General features: G+C 35.2%; 1 protein-coding gene across 1 annotated transcript in view; it reads right to left on the reverse strand.

The window, feature by feature from the left end:
* itgav (integrin, alpha V) overlaps positions 1 to 22,930 on the reverse strand; it is a 58,716-nt gene that overhangs the window by 555 nt on the left and 35,231 nt on the right. Inside the window, 14 exon segments of the mRNA NM_001033721.1 lie at positions 1 to 493; positions 2,924 to 3,043; positions 3,852 to 3,959; positions 4,088 to 4,201; positions 7,382 to 7,501; positions 8,085 to 8,243; positions 8,331 to 8,436; positions 11,101 to 11,181; positions 14,080 to 14,159; positions 14,292 to 14,384; positions 17,926 to 18,073; positions 18,185 to 18,252; positions 21,409 to 21,546; positions 22,063 to 22,217. The exon segment at positions 1 to 493 is cut by the window's left edge and continues 555 nt beyond it. Coding sequence (NP_001028893.1) covers positions 395 to 493; positions 2,924 to 3,043; positions 3,852 to 3,959; positions 4,088 to 4,201; positions 7,382 to 7,501; positions 8,085 to 8,243; positions 8,331 to 8,436; positions 11,101 to 11,181; positions 14,080 to 14,159; positions 14,292 to 14,384; positions 17,926 to 18,073; positions 18,185 to 18,252; positions 21,409 to 21,546; positions 22,063 to 22,217 — 1,589 coding nt within the window. The 3' untranslated portion in view covers positions 1 to 394.

Below are 22,930 nucleotides of genomic sequence, written 5' to 3' on the forward strand. Positions count from 1 at the left end.
ATCCAACAGAAAAAACCCAAACTGAAGCAGAACCAGCATCTAAAAATGTACAAAACTCACCTCTTTCCTCAAAATAAAAAGAGCTTAAAAGTACTGTTTTAATGATTATTTCACCTTAATTAAAGTAAACAATTTCAACGTGTAACACTTTTAAAGATGTTAATCTCTACGCCCAACTGAAAACGAAATCCGCTTTTAAGACTCAGTGCAGTTAAAGAAGGAAAGGAGCATGATGGGAAAGAATTGGCACAGTCTTAATTCAATCCACTAGAAATGTCCACAGCAGCAGTAGTGTGTGTCATCAGGACATCAGAGTGAGTGTGTCAGGGCACTACAGTCAGGACACGACAGTGGATGTGGCATTGGTGTGTTGGCACTGGTGAAGATGCAGAGCTCAGGCTTCAGTGTTTCGGTCTCCGTTCTCCTGCGGCTGAAGCTGCTCTTTCTCTGTGCGGTCCTCCTGTGGAGGCCGAACGCGATTGAAGAAGCCCAGCTGAGGACGACACACACCAGCGTTAAACACACACTGATCAGAACTCATTCATATATATATATATATACACCTGAATGTGAGACAAGTGGAGATTTCAACTATATATATATATATATATATATATATATATATATATATATATATTCATTCATTTTTCTTGTCGGCTTAGTCCCTTTATTAATTAATTAATTAACCGCCAACTTATCCAGCAAGTTTTTTTTTTTTTTTTACACAGCTGATGCCCTTCCAGCCGCAACCCATCTTTGGGAAATATCCACACACACACTCACACACACACTCATACACTACGGACAGTTTAGCTTACCCAATTCACCTGTAACACATGTTTTGGGACTGTGGGGGAAACCGGAGCACCCGGAGGAAACCCATGCGAACGCAGGGAGAACATGCAAACTCCACACAGAAACGTCAACTGAGCAGAGGGGATCGAACCAGCAACCTTCTTGCTGCGAGGCGACAGCACTACCTACTGCACCACTGCTTCGCCCATATATATATATCCATCCATCATCCATTCATCCTAATCTTTTAATCCATCTACAGTATACCCATCCATCTATCCATCCATCCATCCATCCATCCTCTATCATCCATTCATCCATCCATCATTCCTAATCTTTTCATCCATTAATACAGCTGTCCTCTTTTATCCATCCTTTATCTATCTACAGTATACCCATCTATCATCCATCATCTTTCTATATCCATCCATCTATCCTCTATATGTATACACATCCCTACATCCATCCTTTATCTGTATCCATCCATCCTTTTTCTATACCCACCAATCCATCCTCTATCTATATCATCCATCCATCTTCATCTTTTCATCCATTAATAAAACTGTCCTCTTCTATCCATCCTTTATCTGTTTATATCCATCCATCCCTTCTATACATACACATCCATCCTTTATTTATATCCATCCATCCATCCATCCTCATCTTCTCATCCATTAATACAACTGTACTCTTCTCTCCATCCTTTATCTATCTATATCCATTCATCCATCCTCTTTCTATATCCATCCATCCATTCATCCAACTTCACATTTTCATACATTACAACTGTCCTCTTCTATCCATAGTTTATCTATCTACAATATACCCTTCCATCCATCCATCCATCCATCCTAGTCTTTACATCCATTAATACAGCTGTCCTCTTTTATCCATCCTTTATCTATCTACAGTATACCCATCTCATCTTTCTATATCCATCTATCCTCTCTATGTATACACATCCATACATCCCTCCTTAATCAATATCCATCCATCCTTTTTCTATACCCACCCATCTATCCTCCATCTATATCATCCATCCATCTTCATCTTTTCATCTATTACTACAACTGTCCTCTTCTATCCATCCTTTATCTATCTATAACCACCCATCCCTTCTATACATACACATCCACCCTTTATCTATATCCATCGATCATTTCTATATCCACCCATCCATCCTCAATCTATATTCATCCATCCATCTATCCTCTCAATACAGATCCATTCATCCACCTTCATCTTTTCATCCATTGGTACAACTGTCCTTTTCTATCCATCCTTTATCTGTCAATATCCATCCATCCCTTTTATACATACACATCCATTATCTAAATCCGTCCATCATTTCTATTATCCACCCATCCGTCTTCAATCTACATCCATCCATCCACCTATCCTCTCTATACATACAGATCCATTAATCCATCTTCATCTTTTAGTAAATCCATTAATACATCTGTCCTCTTTTATCCATCCATAATATATCTACATTATACTCATTTATCCATCCATCCATCCATCCATCCATCCATCATCTTTCTATATCCATCCATCCATCCTCTATATCATCAATTCATCCATTAATACAACTGTCATCTTTTATCCATCCTTTATCTCTCTATATCCATCCATCCCTTCTATACATCCATTCTCTATCTATATCCATCCATCCATCCATCCATCCATCCATCCATCCATCCATCCATCCATCCATCATTTTTATGTCCACCCATCCATCTTTAATCTATATCCATCCATCCACCTATCCTCTCTCTATATACAGATCCATTAATCCATCTTCATCTTTTCATCCATTAATACAACAGTCCTCTTCTACCAATCCTTTATCTATCTTTATCAAAACAAAAACATCAATATCCATCCATCATATATCTATATCCATCCACCATTCATCCCTTTATGATCCAACTATATCTATGCATCCATCAATTTGTATGTTCATTATTTAATATTTTTAAACATCGATTTATCCAACTGAAATAATTTTTCATAAAAATACATTCACATAATTTCGACTGTAATGTCAATATTTCATTCATTCATATTCAGATGTCATACCCACAGAGACGGTTGTGTGATTTAACTCAAGTCTACAGTTGTTTACCTTATACATGACAAAGATGAGCAGAGCCAGAAGCAGCAGTCCAGCCAGAACAGCCAGAGCCACAACCCATCCCGGGACAGGCTGAGGGTTCTCCGAATTCCAGATCACCTTCAGGGACGCCTACAGGAGAAAGATACTGATGACCAATCATATCAACAAACACTACACATCTAATACAAAAAAAATAAATGCAAATATGAAGTCCTTTTCTCCATCATACACTTTAACTGTAGTTTTGGTTTGATAGAGGACTTTATTCTCCTTTTATTCTAGGATAAAATAGTTTTATTTATTTATGTACTTAATTACTTTCTTTGTATCTGCTGTACATTTGAAAGCTGAATGTCAACCATCCAGTGTTTGGCACGTTGATTTGAAGGTATTAGTTAAAGAGATAGTTGACCCGAAAATCAAAATATACAGTTTATTTACTTGCCCATAAGTGGTTCCACAGTTTTATATATTCATGTTTTCTATTAAACACAGAAGACAATATTAAAAAAAAAATGTTTTAAACCAGTAACCATTGACATCCATAGTAGGAAAAACAAATACTATTCAAGTCAATGGTTACAGGTTTCCCAACGTTCTTCCAAATATCTCCTTGTGTGTTTAACAGGAGAAAAAAGTGAGTATATTATTTAATTTTATTTTCCTTTTAAGATTGTGGCAACTGTTGGTGTTGGGGAAAAAAAAACTAATAATAATTTCATGAGTGTTTCACAATAAGAAACAATTACTATTCAAGTCAATGGTTACAGGTTTCCCAACATTCTTCCAAATATCTCCTTGTGTGTTTAACAGGAGAAAAAAGTGAGTAAATTATTTAATTTTATTTTCCTTTTAAGATTGAGGCAACTGCTGGTGTTGGGAAAAAAAACTAAAAAACTAATAATAATTTCATGAGTGTTTCACAATAAGATCTTACCGACTGAGTGCTGGTTGGGAGCTCAGGATTCAGGTTTTTATACGGCATCTCTATCACACTAAAGGAAGCCGAGGATCGAACAATGTATGACTTGTTTTGACTTTCAGCCTAAAAGGAAAGGAAATCATTGGTGTTTATTAACAAACTGTCAATAGTGCAGTGAGGAAAGGATGTTTTGAGCTTCACAATTGGCAAGGAAAATGAACATTTCAGTTAATTTATGTTTAGTTTTTTACCTTGAGAAAGGTGTTCACGGCCAGTCTAGAATAAATAAATAGAATTGCACTCTGGCCTTTCTCCAGACGGCCAACGAAACACTTGATCTCCTGACACTCTGCATTCCCACAATCCTGTGCAGGTATAAACAAACAGTTTATACAACTTTCATGCATGGATAATGATGTATTCAGGATGCGAATTATACAGTGACAATCCAGGGCGTATATTTTTTTAAAGTTATGTTAGTCTGTCTAATACAGGGGTGTCAAACTCAATTCCTGGTGGGCCGAAGCCCTGCACAGTTTAGTTCCAACCCTGCTCCAACACACCTACCTGTAGGTTTCAAACAAGTCTGAAGGACTCAATTAGTTTGATCAGGTGTGTTTAATTAGGGTTGGAACTAAACTGTGCAGATCTGCGGCCCTTTTAGAACCGAGTTTGACACCTGTGGTCTAATACATGCTTCAGTGTTTATTTAAATCATATTTATTTATTTGAATAAAACATTCAAGTTTTCAGTGCTTTGATGGATATTCAGTGTATTCTAACCTACAGTGTCCTCTGATGAGCCCTTTTAGAGGTTACTGTAGGTCAAACTATACAAGATATGAAGCTAAATTGAGTTTACTTTTAAGCTATAAGTAGAAACAAACTCTGATCTTACAAGAGAAGCGTCTTGTAAACACTTGCGTTGTCTATCGGTGCTCTAGATCTGCCAGTTTCAGATTGATGAACGAATATGCATTCACAATGATATGAATCGTTATAGAGGTGGTCAAATGTATCTTTATATTATCTATCTAGAAATTATTCATATTTAAGATGAGGCGAGTAGGTGGCTCAGTGGTTAGCACTGTTGCCTCACAGCAAGAAGGTTGCTGGTTCGTGTCCCGGCTGGGCCAGTTGGCATTTCTGTGTGGAGTTTGCATGTTCTCCACGTGCTAACCTGGGTTTTCTCTGGGTCCTCCGGTTTCCCGCACAGTCCAAAGGCATTTGCTAAAGGTGAACTGAATAAACTAAATTGGCTATAGTGTATGGATATTTCCCAGTACTGGGTTGTAAAATATATCCTGGATAAGTTGGCTGTTCATTCCGCTGTGGCGACACCTGATGAATAAAGAGACTAAGTTGAAGGAAAATAAATGAATGAATGAATATTTAAGGTACAGATCAGAGAAAGCTATTTCTCACTTAAAGGGCTGACCCCCATCCATCATGTTTTGACATCCTTCAGGGGGATCAAGTGTTAATTAGGAGTCATTCCCCCCAAACCCCCCTGTAATTCGCACCTTGAGTATATCGGAAAAAACCTATTAATGTGATGGGTGTCTTAAAAAAATTTAATTGTAGTCGCCAAAAACCTGGTATATACACTACAATTTAAGTGTTAGGTTTTGGTAACTCAGGCTACATTTAAAAACAAAAGGAAAATAAACAAATAAATAAATGAATGGATAAATAAATATGAAACAATATTACAATTAAATAGGGCGAGGCAGTGGCGCAGTAGGCAGTGCTGTCGCCTCACAGCAAGAAGCTCGCTGGTTCAAACCTCGGCTCAATTGGTGTTTCTGTGTGGAGTTTGCATGTTCTCCCTGGCTTCACGTAGGTTTCCTCCGGGTGCTCAGTTTTTCCCCACCGTCCAAAGACATGTGGTACAGGTGAAATGGGTAGGCTAAATTGTCCGTAGTGTACGAGTGTGTGTGTGAATGTGTGTGTGGATATTTCCCAGAGATGGGTTGCTGCTGGAAGGGCATCCACTTCGTAAAAACTTGCTGGATAAGTTGGCAGTTCATTCCGCTGTGGCGACCCCGGATTAATAAAGGGACTAAGCCGACAAAAAAATGAATAAATGAATTACAATAAAATATATTTCTTTTTTGATACATTTAGGATTGCATTTAATTTTTAGATGCAAAGTTGAATTTTCAGCATGTATAATTGTATCATCATGTGATCTTTCAGAAATCAATCTAACATGATTTGGTGCTCAAGAACATTCCTTGTTAAACTTTGTTTCCAACAAATCAAATTCAACAAGTTGTCTGAAAGAGTGATCATATTTTCAGGATTTATTTTGATCAACAAAGTACTTCAAAAGAACAGCATGCTATTTGAAATGACAAATAACGTGAAATGTCTAACGTTACCAATCAATTTATTGTGCTTTAGTTAAACACAATATCTTTCTTAATAAGTAAATAAACAACTCCAGGTTTCTAAATGTAGTATGATATTACATGTGTATTATCAAACATATTGTGTATTATCAAGTAAATATGGATTGTAGATGAGATGTCCCATTTTGGTGTCTGCATTTTAAGTTGGCAAAAGTTATGTTTAAACATACAGAAAGCTCATTAAAGCATCTGCCTTTATCTTTCAAATAACTTCTGTAAAAATAAAAGTCAATAAAATAGTCAAATAAAAAAATTTAAGATAATAAAAATGTTTTGCTGACAAATGTTTGAAACTTTGTGGTTTGAAGGATAGTGGCAAAAGTTTTAAAAGTCTAAAAATGACAATTATTTTGTTTTTGAGGTTGCACTGAGATCCTTGAAACTTTTAATATGCAATTAAATAAGTCTTAAATTTGAGTCAAGTCATCAAATTATTCTACATGTTCTAAACACATGAAAATGTTTTTTAGTATACAAACTACTGTAATACCAAATTTAAGTGGATTTTAGCGGACATCTGCTGTAAATCATGCTGAAAAACATAATATTACTGTTTGCATCATTAAAAAACTCATCTTTATGAACACCACTTACATCTGAATTCTGAATAAAACTCCTGCAAATATTTAGTACAACTTAGGATTCAATATAAGATATTGCTACTTGTTTTAAAAAAGTTTGAATGGTCTGGCACCTATTTACATCTCTGAGCTTCTTCACTGGCACACTTCGTTAAGGCCAATCAGGTCGGAAAACAAGTTTCAGCTAGTTGTCCCCAAAACACGGTTGAAATCAAGAGGTGACAGGGCTTTTTCTGCTGCAGCCCCCTGACTGTGGAATAGTCTGCCTTTACATATCAGGTCATGTTCTTCACTTGGTGCTTTTAAGTCTCATCTAAAAAAATCACCTTCTGTCTCTTGCATTTTAATTGCAATTAATTAATTTTAATCAGTTTTATTTATTTTGCTTATTTTTATATATAGGTATAGATTTTGTATGCTGGTCTTTTTGTAAAGCACTTTGGTCAACATCTGTTGTTTTTAAATGTGCTCTATAAATAAAGCAAACAAACAAATACATCACAATCTGTGGTAAAAAAAATAAAAATAAAAAATAAAAGTGTGACTATACCAGAATCTCCAGGTTTTCTTCCCCATGTTTTTCCTCCAGGTCCCTGCGATGAACATTGTGTCTGTTTCTTCCTTCTGCTCCACTTGCAGAGGTGTCATTCTGGTCAAGAAATCTGGGACTCTAGGTGAAGCAAAAAAACAAAACAAAAGTAATCAACTACTGACATCCTATAAACCATTTTTGACCAAGCAAACACAGAATATTTTTATTTTTCAAAATGTTTTTTTTTTTTTAGAGGACATCATTAATGTGTTTTAATAAACAAGTAATATGTATGTGTGCTTTGACAGAATATCATTGTCAATCAGAATACAAAGTATGTGATGTTTAATATAATATAATTTGTGGAGTGAAATTTTAGGTCCTGTTCACCCAAACAATGAAAATGTCCTCACTATTTCCTCAAGCTAAGCTTTTATGAGCTTTAATATGCTTATTTTTTCTGTTGAACACAAAACAAGATATCTCGAAGAAAGAAAAGCAGACGTTGACATACATAGTAGGAACAAAAATTACAAGTGGAACTACTATTACTAGATGGAAGCCAATGGCTGTTTTTTTTCCAGCATACTTCAGTTTATCTTCCTTTGTGTTCAATAGAATAAGAAACCTAGGTTTGAAACAAGCTGAGGAAGAGTCAATTATGGCTATCCTCTTATCAACAGTCTTAAATATAAAAAGATTAGTTTTGTCAGACACATACTGTGACATTCAGAGGGTTGAGCTCCCTGTTTGAGCTGCAGTTCATGTTTCCGTCCACTGAAAACTTGGTGATGTAAAGCAGAGAGCCGTTGTTGAATCTGTAGGGCCACTGCACATCCAAAATGGCCTTGCTGAATGTACTGGGTCCTTTGTTTCTTAGCTGGGAAGATCAAAGTTTACAAAAGATCAAATATTGCAAACTTCAAACAGCATGAAAGTGATGGAAGTCAAATGTCTTTTTTTCTACCTCATAGATGTGCTGTACAAGAGGGCCAATGTCATCCTCCAGAACAGGATTCTCTTTCGGCTGCCAGTTAGCAATAGGTAAAAACACCTGCTCTGGCGCAGAAACCCTTTAATTCATAAAGAAGATATTTATTAATATTATATATGAAGAGTTTCGATGCAAAAACCTCTAAACGCCGCTTGATATTTTCTTCTAAAATTAGCATTTTTGTCAGACTCTTGTGTGTAGGCTAAGAATTGTTACTTTTATAATGACGAACAAGTTCTTTCCATTGACTTTAAAGTGAAATAACTGAATACAAACATAGGAAACTGGGAAAATGGTCATTTTAGAAAACAAATATAGATGGCATTGAAAGGTTTTTGCATCTGAACTCTACATATGTTAAAATATTTAAGCAGTAGTTTGTGTCATATAATTCTTCTTAAATCATTCTAATATAGTGATATGGTTCTCAATAAATACGTTGCGTTTGATTTAATTTATTTAGTTCCAACAGAAAAATCTTTCGCAAAACAATTCTTAAAACAAAATACATTTCAACATGGCCGAAATGGAGCAGGATGAAGAACAGGATTCTCTTTCGGCTGCCAGTTAGCAATAGGTAAACACCTGCTCTGGTGCAGAAACCCTTCAATTCATAAGAAGATTTTTATTAATATTACATATAAAGAGTTTTGATGCAAAAACCTCTAAACGCCGCTTGATATTTTCTTCCAAAATGAGCATTTTTCTTCTAATCTTGTGTGTAGGCTCAGAAATTTCACTTTTATAATGACAAAAGTTCTTTTCATTGACTTTAAAGTGAAACAACAAAAGATAAACATAGGAGGCTGAGAAAAATGCTCATTTTAGGAAAAAAAAACTCTGATGGCATTGAAAGGTTTTTGCATCTGAACTCTACATATGTTATAATATTTGGGCAGTAGTTCTGTGTCAAATTCTTCTTCTTAAATCATTCTAATATAGTGATATGGTTCTCAATAAATATGTTTTATTTGATTTAAATTATTTATTTCGAACAGAAAAATCATACGCAAAACAATTCTTTAAACAAAATACATTTCAACATGGCCGAAATGGAGCGAGATGAAGCACAAGCAGATTACTTTCCCCACCCCATTACCACACACGTCATTCGTTTACTACTTCAACTTATTTCTCCTTTTACTTATCTCATCTTTTAACATGACACATATTTTATCCTTTTGGCATTTTTGACATTTCATACCATTTGTAAATTTACGTTTTATAACATGAACCCAAAAAAATATATAGTATTGCAAACAGCCATTAATTGAAATTTCATCATGCCCTTCTCATTTACTTAAGTAATATATATATATATATATATATATATATATATATATATATATATATATATATATATATATATATATATATATATATATAAACAACTATTTAAATTGGTTATTATCCTTACAGTGTTTGATAATCTGTTCCAGGCTGTTTTATAATTTCACACCACATATAGACATACACAAATCTTTTAAGCTTGTCCCTGTTTTCAACCTCCTAAAATTTTGTTCCCTCAGATTATACCCCCCTTGTCTTTCTTCAAAAACTTTTGTATGCCTTTCGCAAGTATTTTATTCCTAGCTTTAAACATAAATTGTGCTGTTTTTAATTTAACCAAATCATTGAACTTGAGTATCTTTAATTTAAAAAAGAAAAGGGTTTGTATGCTCCATATACCCCACATTTTCTATCATTCTAATATTATCTACATTGTACATAAGGATTGCAAGTTAGATTTATATGTATTCTCCCAAATTTCAACACAATAACTCATATATGGCAACATAAGTGTGTTCTATAATACATACATTTATTTTCTGCCCAAGATAAAGCTTGCTTTATAAACTATTGCTACAGATTTTGTACATTTTAATATCACATTATTTATATGAGGTTCCCAACTAATTTTATGATCCAATACAACACCAAGAAACTTAATCGCATACACTCTTTCAATAACTTTACAATCAAGTTTTAAATCTATATATTTTGACTACTTTTTAATTTCCCAAATAACATAAGCTTTGCTTTACTTATATTTAATGACAATTTATTCATGTCAAACCACAATATCAATTTATTAATTTCTGTTTTAATCGACTCCACAAGTTTTGCTAAATTATCCTCAGAACAAAAGATACTTGTATCATACGCAAATAAAATAAACTTTAACAACTCAGATATCTTACACATATTATTAATACAAATTATAAACAATATTGGACCTAAAACTAATCACAATGTACTTCTAATAATACACCTAATAATAAAATTCATAAATACTTATAGTTAAACAATATAATAAAAATGTTGAAGGAGGGGTCCGTGTTTCGGAATTCAACCTCAAGATGCCTGCAGTGCAGTTGCACAATATATTACTGTGATGATCAGTAAGCTATAGGTGCCAACATAATTATTATAGTTGTTTGAACATTTCTGAACACTCAATCCACACTAAATCATTTGTTTTGGGCAAGTCAGTCAAATAAAAAAAAAAAAAGTTAGTTTTCTTAGGCCTAGTTTCACATACAGAATTAGGCCAAAGTTTAATTAGGACATGTGATCCATTTGAGTAATTACTGGTGTCCTTCTTGATACAAACAAAAGCCACTGGTGTATTTTAAGACATAAAAAGTTTATTTTACTAGAAACACTTCAGACTAGCGTGGAACTAGAGTAACCACGGGCAATTCTGTTAATAATAATAATAATAATAAAAAAATAACCATACCCTCTTAATTCCACTTTGGCCAGCACAGCGAGCTTTGTGACAACAGACACCAGATTGCTGGTATTGTTGAACTGATTTGTGCTGAAAGAAAAAGGAAATGATTCAATTACACAAGCAAACAGAAGGTGGTGTTGTTGCATCAACAACTGGTGGACATTTCAGTAATTTATGACCGAAGCTTTATTTGGAAAACACACACCGTGTGCTACTATCTCTTTACGTTTATGAAATGTTTTGCAAATCATTAAATGGGTAGTCCAGCCAAAAAGGATTCTGTTATTAATTACCCATGTTGTTCAATGCCCTCAGACTTTGTTCATTTAAAAACACAAATTAGGATAATTGAGATGAAATCAGAGAGCTCTCTAATCCTCCATAGACAGCAATGATTCCGAGATGCTCAATGTCCAGAAAAAAAATACTCTGTCATCCGTATTCTATGTCCAATGCCAATGTCTTCTTAATCAGATCAGGGTGTGTGTTTACTACACTCAATAATGTAAGACGGACTAGTCTGCATTGATCTTGTGGGCCAGCCTAAACACCCGCTGGTGACCTACTCAGACCTGCAGCTTCTCCACAGTGGACGTCCAGCATTCTCCAGACTCCGGCGTCTAGAAAGCAGCTCTGCACAAGAAGTTTGTTCACAGCCAGAGGAGAAATGATCACGCCCATCTGAGCCTGGTTTCTCTCTGGTTTCACTTTCAATTGGTGAAGTTTGTTTCTTGCCACTGGCTTGCTTGGTTTGGGACTAGTATAGCTGCACATCAATGGATTTTCTCGTCGGTGTTTGGACTTTCAGCAGTGAAATTTAACACTGCACTACAACTACACTGAACTAGGGTTGTGCGATTAATTGGAATCGCGATTTGAACATGCACAATTTCTTAATCGCCTTCCAGCATAGATATATACATTAGATGTCGCATACCCTGTTGTTGTCTATTGGAAAGAATGCGTCAATAGAGCCGCCATTTTGGAACAGGGTAGCGCTCCTTTGAAATGAATGCGGGACCAAGGTACAGTGGAGGACTGTGGCCATCCAATGCCAGAGGAATACACATATATCTATGATCGGGAGTTTTCCTGGATGTTAGTATGCAATAATTTTTTGAAAATACGAAACTTATAATTTTACATCACTTCTCTACATTGATGGATCAGTGATCGCACTGGCATTCCTGACAAAAAGTGTGTGTTTGTGTGTATGGAAATGTACTATCCTCCCTCCCTGTTAAATTTGATCTAATCCGTGTCCTGAAACACACCTCCTCTCCTGCTTTCACTTCTCATACTGACGGAGGGAGCGATTCGTTTGTGAATGAATCTCTGTTATGAACGACTCGTTTACTAGCCGACAATAATACAAGTTTCTGGCAGCGCAGCATCTCGTTGTCATATTTGTTTTGCATTGTTTGCTGATTTTATTCAACAAAACCAGCATAAGCCGAGTGTTTAGTGCTAGTTGGTGCTACTTTGCCTGATGCTGAATGCAGTAAGAGACTGTATTATCATCAGTAACGTTACCTGTTCAGCACAAAAGTTCATAACATACAAAATGTAAAAAACTTAATTTTACCTATGAAATTTTCTGCCTTTGTGCTTTATTTTTTTTGTTTGCTCATTACTACACCCGTAGACAGCGCTAAAGTCCAGCATCTTCACATCATAACACTGTCTTGACTAGTGTGGTTGAATGACATTTGTCCTGGGAGCACTGTACCAATGTGGCGGCACTATTGACGCATGCTCAGGGTCCCTATGCGATATCTAGTGTATATATCTATGGCCTTCCAGCACGATTTTCCCACAGTTTGCCATTGGAACCAATCATAACGCAGCTTGCCTAAACAGAGCATGAGAACAGGCGACTGAGCTTAATAACATGCCATAGGTCTGTTCTCGAGACAATTTGTTACACTTTTACTAGGTGATTTTGTATTTTATTTTTTATGTTTGTTTTAGAGACATGTTACAGGTCTTTAATAAAGATCTAATTGTTTTCCTTTGCAAATATATTTCAGACTTACACTGTAAAAGCTCTGTGTGTCAAAATCATGATTAAACTCAAAATCGCACTATTGTTTAATAAAATCAAGATAGATTTCTAGTGCCCATATCGCACAGCCCCACACTGAATTGAACTAAACTGAACTTCAACTCTGGACTGACGCAGTTTCAATTTACTAGAACTTTTATGTTAGGCTGCTTTGACAAAATCTACATTGTCAAAGTGCTGTAGAAATAAAGAGAAATTGAATTAGGAGCTTGCATGTAGCGCTGTTGACTAATGGTAATAAGCCATATTGCCAGTAGTAAACGCATAACCTGACCTGATGTGGAAGAGATGATAATAACAGTGGCATTTGTATTTTTAAAGCACACCAAAAATGTTCTTGGAGCTTTATATGATCACAGTTGAACCACTGAAGTCACATAGAATATTTTGACGATGCTCATTTTACTAGACTTTGAATGTCAATGAACAATGGCTGTCTATGGAGGATGAGAGAGTTCTTAGATTTAATCTAAAATATTTTAACTTGTATTTCGAAGATTCGCAAGATTAGAACAAACAGATGAATAATTAAAAACAGAATTTAAATTGGTAGGGTGAACTAACCCTTTAAAGTAAACATGGATATGAGGAACATACAACAGACTGAAAGCAAAGCAGGATGTTCTCACACAGAGACAAACTTCAGTCCCCTTTAATTAACACTTGAAAACATAAATCACCTCCAGTCAGCAGGACACTTTATGAATAGAAGTGAACACTGTCTGAAGTTTTATTGATTTAAATAAAATACAAAAAGACAGGAAGTGAATATATGTCTGCAACGTTTTTTTCTTAAATTTGTTCTAATGGTCGTCTTTGGTTAAAGACAGTCCAGAAAAACCTTTTTAATTACCCCCGCCAAATGCAAACCAATAGTCTGCTGTAATTATATACTGTTGTGAAAGCATTCATTAAAATACCTCTGAATCTGCAATCCAAACTTGACTTCTGTGTCCTGTTCGGAGAGCTGATGCACGCTGAAGCGCAATCCTGCTACTATCTGCACAAACAACACAATTTCAACATAAATGAATGTTAATTTTGGTTACAGTGGATAGAAATATAATAAAAATAAATCACTTTTGGTACAAACGACTATGCAGATATTTAGCTTAGAAAGGCTGTAGGTCACCTTAGTTCCTCCTTTCATTGGGTTGCCAAGATCACACACGACCACCCTGGTCTGATTGTCTTTCTTGAAAGCACAGGACAGTCTGGACAACGTCTGAAATACACAAATGGCATACGAACCCTTAAACAATCTCAAAATTACTGCACTTCAAACACACACAAACAAATGCTCAGAAATGTAGTGGTTGCATGATTTGATCAAGTTTTTGGGGGACCTTTTTTATGCTCACCAAGGCTGCATTTCTTTGATCAATAATACAGTAAAAACAAAACAAATTACATTTAAAATTAGAATAGTCATTAATTTAAGGCTAGAGTAGTTGTGAATTTGACTTGACAAAACATTTGCTATTATTAGTCATGCTAAAGGAGTTGTGCTGCTTCATTTAAAAAAAAAAAAAACTAGGGATGGGGAGTCGACTCTCAATGGATCTAGTACTGGAATCGACTTCCAGAGTCGAGTCTGTTTTTTTCAAATCCTCCTGAACGAAGCAGTAACATGCTATAGTTATGATCCTCATTCTCTACCACAATGAACACTGAAGATGCCTGATTTGAATGTATGTTAACACAATTTACACTTGCTTTTGAATTTCGCAACTATGAGCACTCTAGGCTATTATGAATAGTCCTGCAGGATGAAGTTTGCTTTCACTCTCAAATCCTTATAAAGCATGTACACCTTTTGCATTTTTGTTTCAAAGCATTTGTTTGGATGTGATGTCAGGTTTGCTGTGTTAAAAATGAAATATAGTCTATATGTATATGTGTGTGAATTTGGAGCGAATCAGATACTATTTGCGGATCTTAAATTAGTACTGCAGGTAAAATTATGATGTTATGTTAAAGCTATTGGCTGCTGTTATAATCTCAAGTAATTTTATTTATCTCATGCCCATTTCATGAATAAATTAATTAATTAATTAATTTATTTATTTATTAATTTATTAATAAATCACTAACCATAATGACAAAAGTAGGCAAGATTTATTTATTGTCACAAAATCTGACAATAAATGTGGTCGTGGTTATGTTTTGGCCCTGAATGCACTCAATTTCACCTCTAATATTCATTCTTCCATTTATTTTGTAAACAGAAAATATAAAAATACATCAGAATGTATTTCATGAGAACATCAGAATTAAGATATAGTTTATGACTACCGAATCAAATTCGTTTTCAAAAGAAGATTTAAAAAAAATATTTAGCCAAAGCCAAGTGTTCAAAAACAGGCTTGACTCACTCCTTTTCTTCTGGCGTATGCCGCCCCATTAACCCTTATTGAATTACAATAATGAACAAACTGCACAAAACAAACAGTGATATTTAAAAGTTAAGCAATGAGCTTTTTAAAAGTCCAAAAAAAAAAAAAAAAACACATTTACGAGAGAGAGCAATATGATGCTGAAAGGCACAGTCACTCTGCTTTTATTTTAGGTTTGCTAATGTATGAATTAATTAAGTTAAACATTTTGTGTAGGGTTATAATATTTAATTGGTCATTAATTAAATGGAAAATCTAGCTATTTTATTTATTGATAGGTTGGAGTGTCAATAAAAATAAAGAAAAAAAATAAAGAAAAATGAACAACCGCAGATTTGGGTTGGTCCTGCATGACATTTATTATTGTTTTTTTTTTTTTAAATGTCGTTTGACCACAATTGTTTTTTTTTTTCTTTGTTATTGAACTGCTACACATCTTTCATTAAACCCTGAAATCCGGACTTTACTAGAACTTCTATGTTAAACCGCTTTGACACAACCTACATTATAAAAGCTCTATAGAAATAAACTTGAATTGATTTAAACATTTCGATAATAAATTGATGTTTCAACTTTCTATTCCCAAGATAGCAATATAATTTTCTAAATTATCTAAACTAGACTATTAAAATATGCTGTAAAAAGTACAGCAGTAGCATTAAAGCATGATATGATACAGCATGTTTCCACCGACTCCAAAAATTAGGAGTCAAGAATCTGAGTCGACTCCAAAAAACCCAGAACCGAACATCCATTATGATAGAAATGTCATTCATTTATTCCTTCATTTTCTTTTCGGCTTAGTCCCCCTATCAATCCGGGGTCGCCACAGCGTAATGAACCGTCAGCCTATCCAGCACATATTTTTATGCTGCGGATGCGCTTCCAGCTGCGACCCATCTCTGGGAAACATCCACACACAAACATTCAGAAATTTCATTTATTTAAAATAAACATTTTATAACATTTTAGCACAACTTTTCCTTTTTTTATTACTGTAAAATAAAGTATTGTATACAATTTTACTAAAACTAAACTTTAAATGATACACATACACACATTCAGATATAGTGCATTTTTTTTGCAAGATGTAATTTAATTTATTATATCCTAATGTAAATTTCTAACATTTGTAAAAAGACATCTTCATAAAATTAATTTATAATGTAATGAATTAATCCTTCTCAAATAAAATTAGATTTTTATCATTATTATTATTATTATTCATTCATTCATTCATTTTCTTGTCGGCTTAGTCCCTTTATTAATCCGTAGTCGCCACAGCGGAAAAAACCGCCAACTTATCCAGCAAGTTTTTTACGCAGCGGATGCCCTTCCAACCACAACTCATCTCTGGGAAACATCCACACACACATTCACACACACACTCATACACTACGGACAATTTAGCCTACCAAATTCAGCTGTACCGCATGTCTTTGGACTGTGGGGGAAACCGGAGTACCCGGAGGAAACCCACGTGAACGCAGGGAGAACATGCAAACTCCACACAGCGACCCAGCGACCTTCTTGCTGTGAGGCGAACGTGCTACCCACTGCGCTAATGCGTCGCCATTATTATTATTATTATTATTATTAATGTTGTTATTGTTATTGTTATAGCTCAGTGTCCAAGAATATATCTGCAAAGTTTCAACTCAAAATAACTTGCTTTAACATAATATAAGTGTGCATTTTAGCGCTGAAGAAAAGAAGTGTTTTCTTGTGTGTCTCTTTAAATACAAAAGAGCTACTGGTCGGTCAGGGTTTCCCAGTTTTTATTGTAAAATGTGCACAAATTAACATTAATGTGAACACCAAGGCTAGTAATGCGTCCTATAAACAGTATGTTCATTTTGTTGCATTTCTCAAATATTTGCAAATAATATTGATTGTCAGACATATTTGGACAAGCAAATCTCTCTGCGGTGAGCAAGAGGTACTATGAAATTGGTATGTAAACACTGGTCTGTTTATGGTTTGTGTGTTCAGCACAAGTTCCAGTTTCCCATGACAATACAAATACTGCCATCTGCAGGTATGAAAAGATACACAGGCACAGAACGTATGAACTCGCTTCAGTCAGCCGTTTGATGTTTACGCGCAACTTTTTGTTCCAGATGAGACCAGACCCAACAGACGTGAAGTAACAATACAGTCAGTTTTTATCACTGCTAATTCTTTGACAATAAAAAGGTGTGCCCCAAGCTTTAGGACTACATTTACCCAACAATTTTGGCTAGTCTCAACAAACTGTGCATACTCTTTATGGAGTTGAACGTGTGATTAAAGCCAGAACAACCCTTTAAAAGCTCCAAACCTCATTATGAAAGGTCACACTTTAATAGTTGCACATGGGTCACTGCTCACCTCACTGTTACGCACGACCGCAGTGAAATCGGCCTGTGATGGAAGAGTGACGATCAGGTCAGCCTCGTACGCCCCTTCTCCTCCATTTTCTGCTGTGACCTCCAGGGTCAGTGGGTTGTCGTCACCTATGTAGATCTCGTTCTGGTCACTGGTGCAAGAAAAAGAACATCAAACGGACAGATGCACACGGAGATCATCTCCAGCTCACACCGACTGATAATACACTGGAATTTAGGGCTCAGATGAACCTCTGACTCACCTCACCACAGACAGTTTTAAGTCTGGCTTGCAGATATTGTCCTCGCCACAATCCAGGAGTATGTGAGCCTGGAAAAATCACAAAACATGGGAAAATTAAAACTTGTTCCTATTTTTATGCAAAGCTTTTTTTTAAATGAGAGTGCAAGATTTTATCTTCTGAGTGAACGCTGTACTATTTATTTAATCCAGGGTTCACACGCTTCCTTTTTTATCCAATGACTTTCAACTGGTTTTTAAGCGGTTTGAGACAACTTCAATATTAATATCTAAAGAAATTCAAACTGATTCACTTGAGCTCAATTTGGGCCAATCTGCAAATCATTTCCACCACTGAAGAGACAGAAGTACGCTTTTTCACAATGAAAATAAATATTTTAGAAAAAAGCATAACTTAATAACTTAAGATCTTTTCCAGACTAAGTATATGATCTTAAATTATGTTTTCTATTTCCAGTGGTCTGTGGGAATCCAGCTAATATTAAAAAGAAATATAACAACATTGTTAGAAGCCTGAAAGTCATTAATCAGATTTTAACTCTACCATGGCAGCTATTCACGCTGTGTAAACCTCATTCATCTATTATATCGTCATCCTTTGCTGCAGACACTGAAATATTTCTGGAGAATATGAGCAAACACAGTGCTGATTCACTATCATTTAAAAGCTTTAAGTTGCTAAGATTTTTTTTTTAATTAATTAACATGTTTTATCTGCAAGAATGCCCAGGACTGTTTAAAAGTCAGTAATTAAGGAGATAGTTTACTAAAAACTGAAAACTTACACACTCAAGTGCTTCAAAACTTTTATTAATTTATTTTGTCTGCTGAACACAAAAGATACTCTGTAGAATGCTGAAAAAAGCAAACATTGACATTGACACATAGTAGGAACAGAAAGTACTACAACATCCTTTTTCCCAACAGTCAGGATATATTGCTTTGCGCGCAACTGAAGAAAAAAAAAAAACGTAAACATATTTGAAACAAGTGGGGGAGTAAACCAGAATGGTCATTTTCAATTAACTAACCCTTTTTTAGATTTCTAATTCCAATAAATACAGTTCATTCCATAAAAAAAAATTCAATTAATGAAAAAAAAAAAATTCTTGAGCTGCAAATAATCATATTAGGCTGATTTCTAAAGACTGAAGTAAAAATGCTGAAATTTCAGCAGTCAGAGGAATAAATTTAAATATAAATTACATTTTGTAAAATTATTAAATAAAAAAAATAAAAGTACAAATAAATATATTTAAAAAATTGTTGCATTTTCTGTAAAGACCACCTTGGTCAAGCCTAAAAAAATATTTGTAAAATCCTACTGACTGTTAAATATTTGAACATAGTGTACAGATGTTAACACTTCAATGTGTTCCCTCTGCCGCCACATTCGCGGCAGTAAATGCACCTGCAGCTTTTGACTGCTGGGTGGCGTTTTAACTATGGCTAGGCAATTTGATCTAAAATCAAAACTTTGATTAATTAAACATTTTAACTTGATTAATGAATGATTATTTTACTTATTTATAAAAAAAAATGGTGCCCTCATAGTTCCCTGACAAGTTTTACAGCTCATGTGACACTTAGGGAAAGTAATTAAAAAATATATTTTCAAGATCAATTATAGGCTCTGAATGACCATTTCAATTACTTTGATTAATCGCCCAGCTCAGCTTTAACCATAGATTTTGTCAGCTAAATCCGGCATCAGACTACAGGAGTTTTAGACCGATTTATGATTTTTCACCTCCCAAGTTCCTATTCCTATTCCCGTTCCTATTCTCAGCGCAGTGTTTTAAGATTTTATTTTGCAGTGTTGGAAAAAGAATAACGTCTATATAGTCCCGTAAACGAGAAAGAGTAGGCTATAAGATAATATACTTTTACAGAGAAAGATTACTACAGACTGGGTGGTTGCATTCAGTAAATGCATTTGTTTTATACACTGTACTTATTATATGTGCAACAGGTAACAATTTCGCTTTTAAACGTATAACAATAGCTATGGCCAGTCAAACAAAGCACAGCTATCACAGCAAAATAAAGAGATTTAAATGGACATATTACACATATCAACACGCAAAATTTCTTAATTTTGTAGGTTATCCACTCCATGCATATCATAGCTTAGCCTGATAAACATGCAAATGTCTATTATTATATATTGTACACATTTATAAAACGAAAGCTTGTGTGTGTGAGAGCAATGAACAGAAAACTGTGGCTCCCCTTGTGTGCGTGCGTTAATAATTCGACACCTTGGAATTAAAGGGTTCTATCTGCATTCTGAATGATTTTGAGATATTAAGCTTCAAAGTTTTTTTTTGCTATTTCAAAGCAAACGATATGTGTGTAACATTTGCTGTTTTTAAATAAAATTCTTAAAATGTAAACATCTTTTAAAAAACATCCTATAATGTACATAAGTTTTTTTTTTATTTAATAAGAATATGTCAATAACTAAATTTTGACAAAAATGGTAGGGATGTCCCGATCCGATATTGATATCGGAAATTCGTCCGATATCAGTCCAAAAAACTATATCGGAGTGCGTTAAAAATCTCCCATATAAGCAGTCCGATACTCTCTAAACTCCGTTACAGCTATTCTATCCAGCAGCATCCAGAGCCAGTGTGCAAAGCCCACGTGATCACAACACTGCTTGCTAGCAAACAAAGTCTCTAAGATTTAACATGCTCTTCACACTAAGTTATGGTGTATTACGATAGAAATCTATTGTGACGGTAGCACACGCTGACGCTAGCAACAACGGCACATCTCTAACGTAAAAATAAAGTATTCATAATTTGTGCTGATATCGGATTTATATCGGTATCGTATCGAACTGATGGCTGCAATATCGGTATCGTATTGGAAGTTAAAATGTTGTATTGGGACATCCCTAAAAAATTGCAGATAGAACCTTGTAATTCTAAGGTAACAAATTGCCAGGAACAGCTGTAAACTGGGACATAAATGTAACCTATTTTGAGGTTTTGTCTATAGTGGCATATTTTCAAAAGAACCATATCGGTTTTATTAAATACATATATGTAAGCTAATTTATTATTAGCTTCAATTATATATTTTTAATTAGCCACTGATTATTCTGTGTGTGTTATTTACGACCCAGATGTGTTGCCAATAACACAAAATGCTTAAACATTAAGCATGTATATGCAGAGCTCCAGTAAGCAGAGGTCTAATGCGGGAAAGTTGTACCTGCTTGGTGACGTTTGTAGGAGCAGACTGGTCAAGGATGGGCAAGAGGCCGGTTTTATCTGCAGCCGATTTGTAATCCAAACTGTACTCCATAAAAACAGAGATGGGTGTGATCTTATCCCTGAATTCTGAGTCATCCTGTTAAAAGACAGAGAGAGAGAGAGAGAGAGAGAGGGGGGGGGGAGAGAAAGAGAGAGAGAGGAAAGTGGACAGAGAGAGTAATGGGGCCTCTGTGTCAATGAGCTCAAGCCTGGGGAATTTCAGTCTAGCTTACAAGCTCTACAACATGCTCTTTTATGTCCAGGAAAGAGAGCTTTGGCTTTCAGGTCGAATCCTTCTTAAGCTCTGTAACACATTGTTCCTTTTTTGAAAACAAAATAACGGCATATCCCGATGCCAAACATCTGGGCTATCTGCCACCACGGCTATAAACACATATTTGATGACATAAAGGCATCAGCACTTCTTCGGCTGGCCAAGTAAAGCAAAACATTTTCACCGTCCAGTACTGCAGTGACCAGCAGAAGTGAACGAGAAAAGATTCCTGTAGGTTTACACATGTCAGGAATGTAACAGGTTAGATGTCCTGTAAAATGGAACACACTTAAAAAATGCTGATGTTTCGTTTGCATAAATGTAAAAGGATTCGCTCACTATTAAATAAGCCTGAAGCTCCTCGCAGGCCAGCCTCTGGTTGTTGTTGACGGTCATGTTCTTCGAATAATGAGACATCTTGTTGTAGAGGAACAGCACCCGTTTGATGGCTCCTTTGTGCTTGAGGCGGTCCAGGGTCAAATCCACTTGGAAAACTGTGAATGAAATCAGTCTCATCAACTCAGTCTGATCCCCCTTTTTCCAACTTCAATTATAATGAAGTTAGAGGAGAAAAAATAGTAAGATAGTAATAGAAGCAGCGATAAATTCAGAAGGAATGAGGGAGTTATTTACATTCTTCACATAACAGAGCTCCTCCTTTAAAAGAGAGCAAGGTGATTTAAAGGATATGAGCAAATGAAACATAAGCTGCAAATTAACTGTTTAGAACACAGGCAGTCAACCCTTAAACCTTCAAAGGCTGTGACAGCCCAAAATCTCTGAACCTAAAGGTAAAATACTCCATGTTTACAGTCAGCCTGGAGTAAATTAGGGTTAACAGTCTTGTTCAAAAGACAAAATGATTAGGCAAGGCAAGTTTATTTCTATGGCACATTTCATACACAGTGGCAATTCAAAGTGCTTTACATAAACAAGAATAAAAGAAACAAGTAATAAAAAAAATGAATGAAAACAAATAATAAAACTCATTAAAAAACATAAAAACAGGTAAAATGTGATATAAAAGAATGAAGAAGAGAAAAACATAATAGCGCAATCTGTCGGACGCAGCACAGTGCTCATTCAGTAAAGGCACAGCTAAACAGATGTGTTTTCAGTCTTGATTTGAATGTGCCTAATGTTGGAGCACATCTGATCATTTCTGGAAGCTGATTCCAGCAGCGGGGGGCATAGTGGCTGAAAGCTG

Source organism: Danio rerio, chromosome 9 (assembly GCF_049306965.1).
Source record: "Danio rerio strain Tuebingen ecotype United States chromosome 9, GRCz12tu, whole genome shotgun sequence".
Lineage (NCBI taxonomy): Eukaryota > Metazoa > Chordata > Actinopteri > Cypriniformes > Danionidae > Danio > Danio rerio.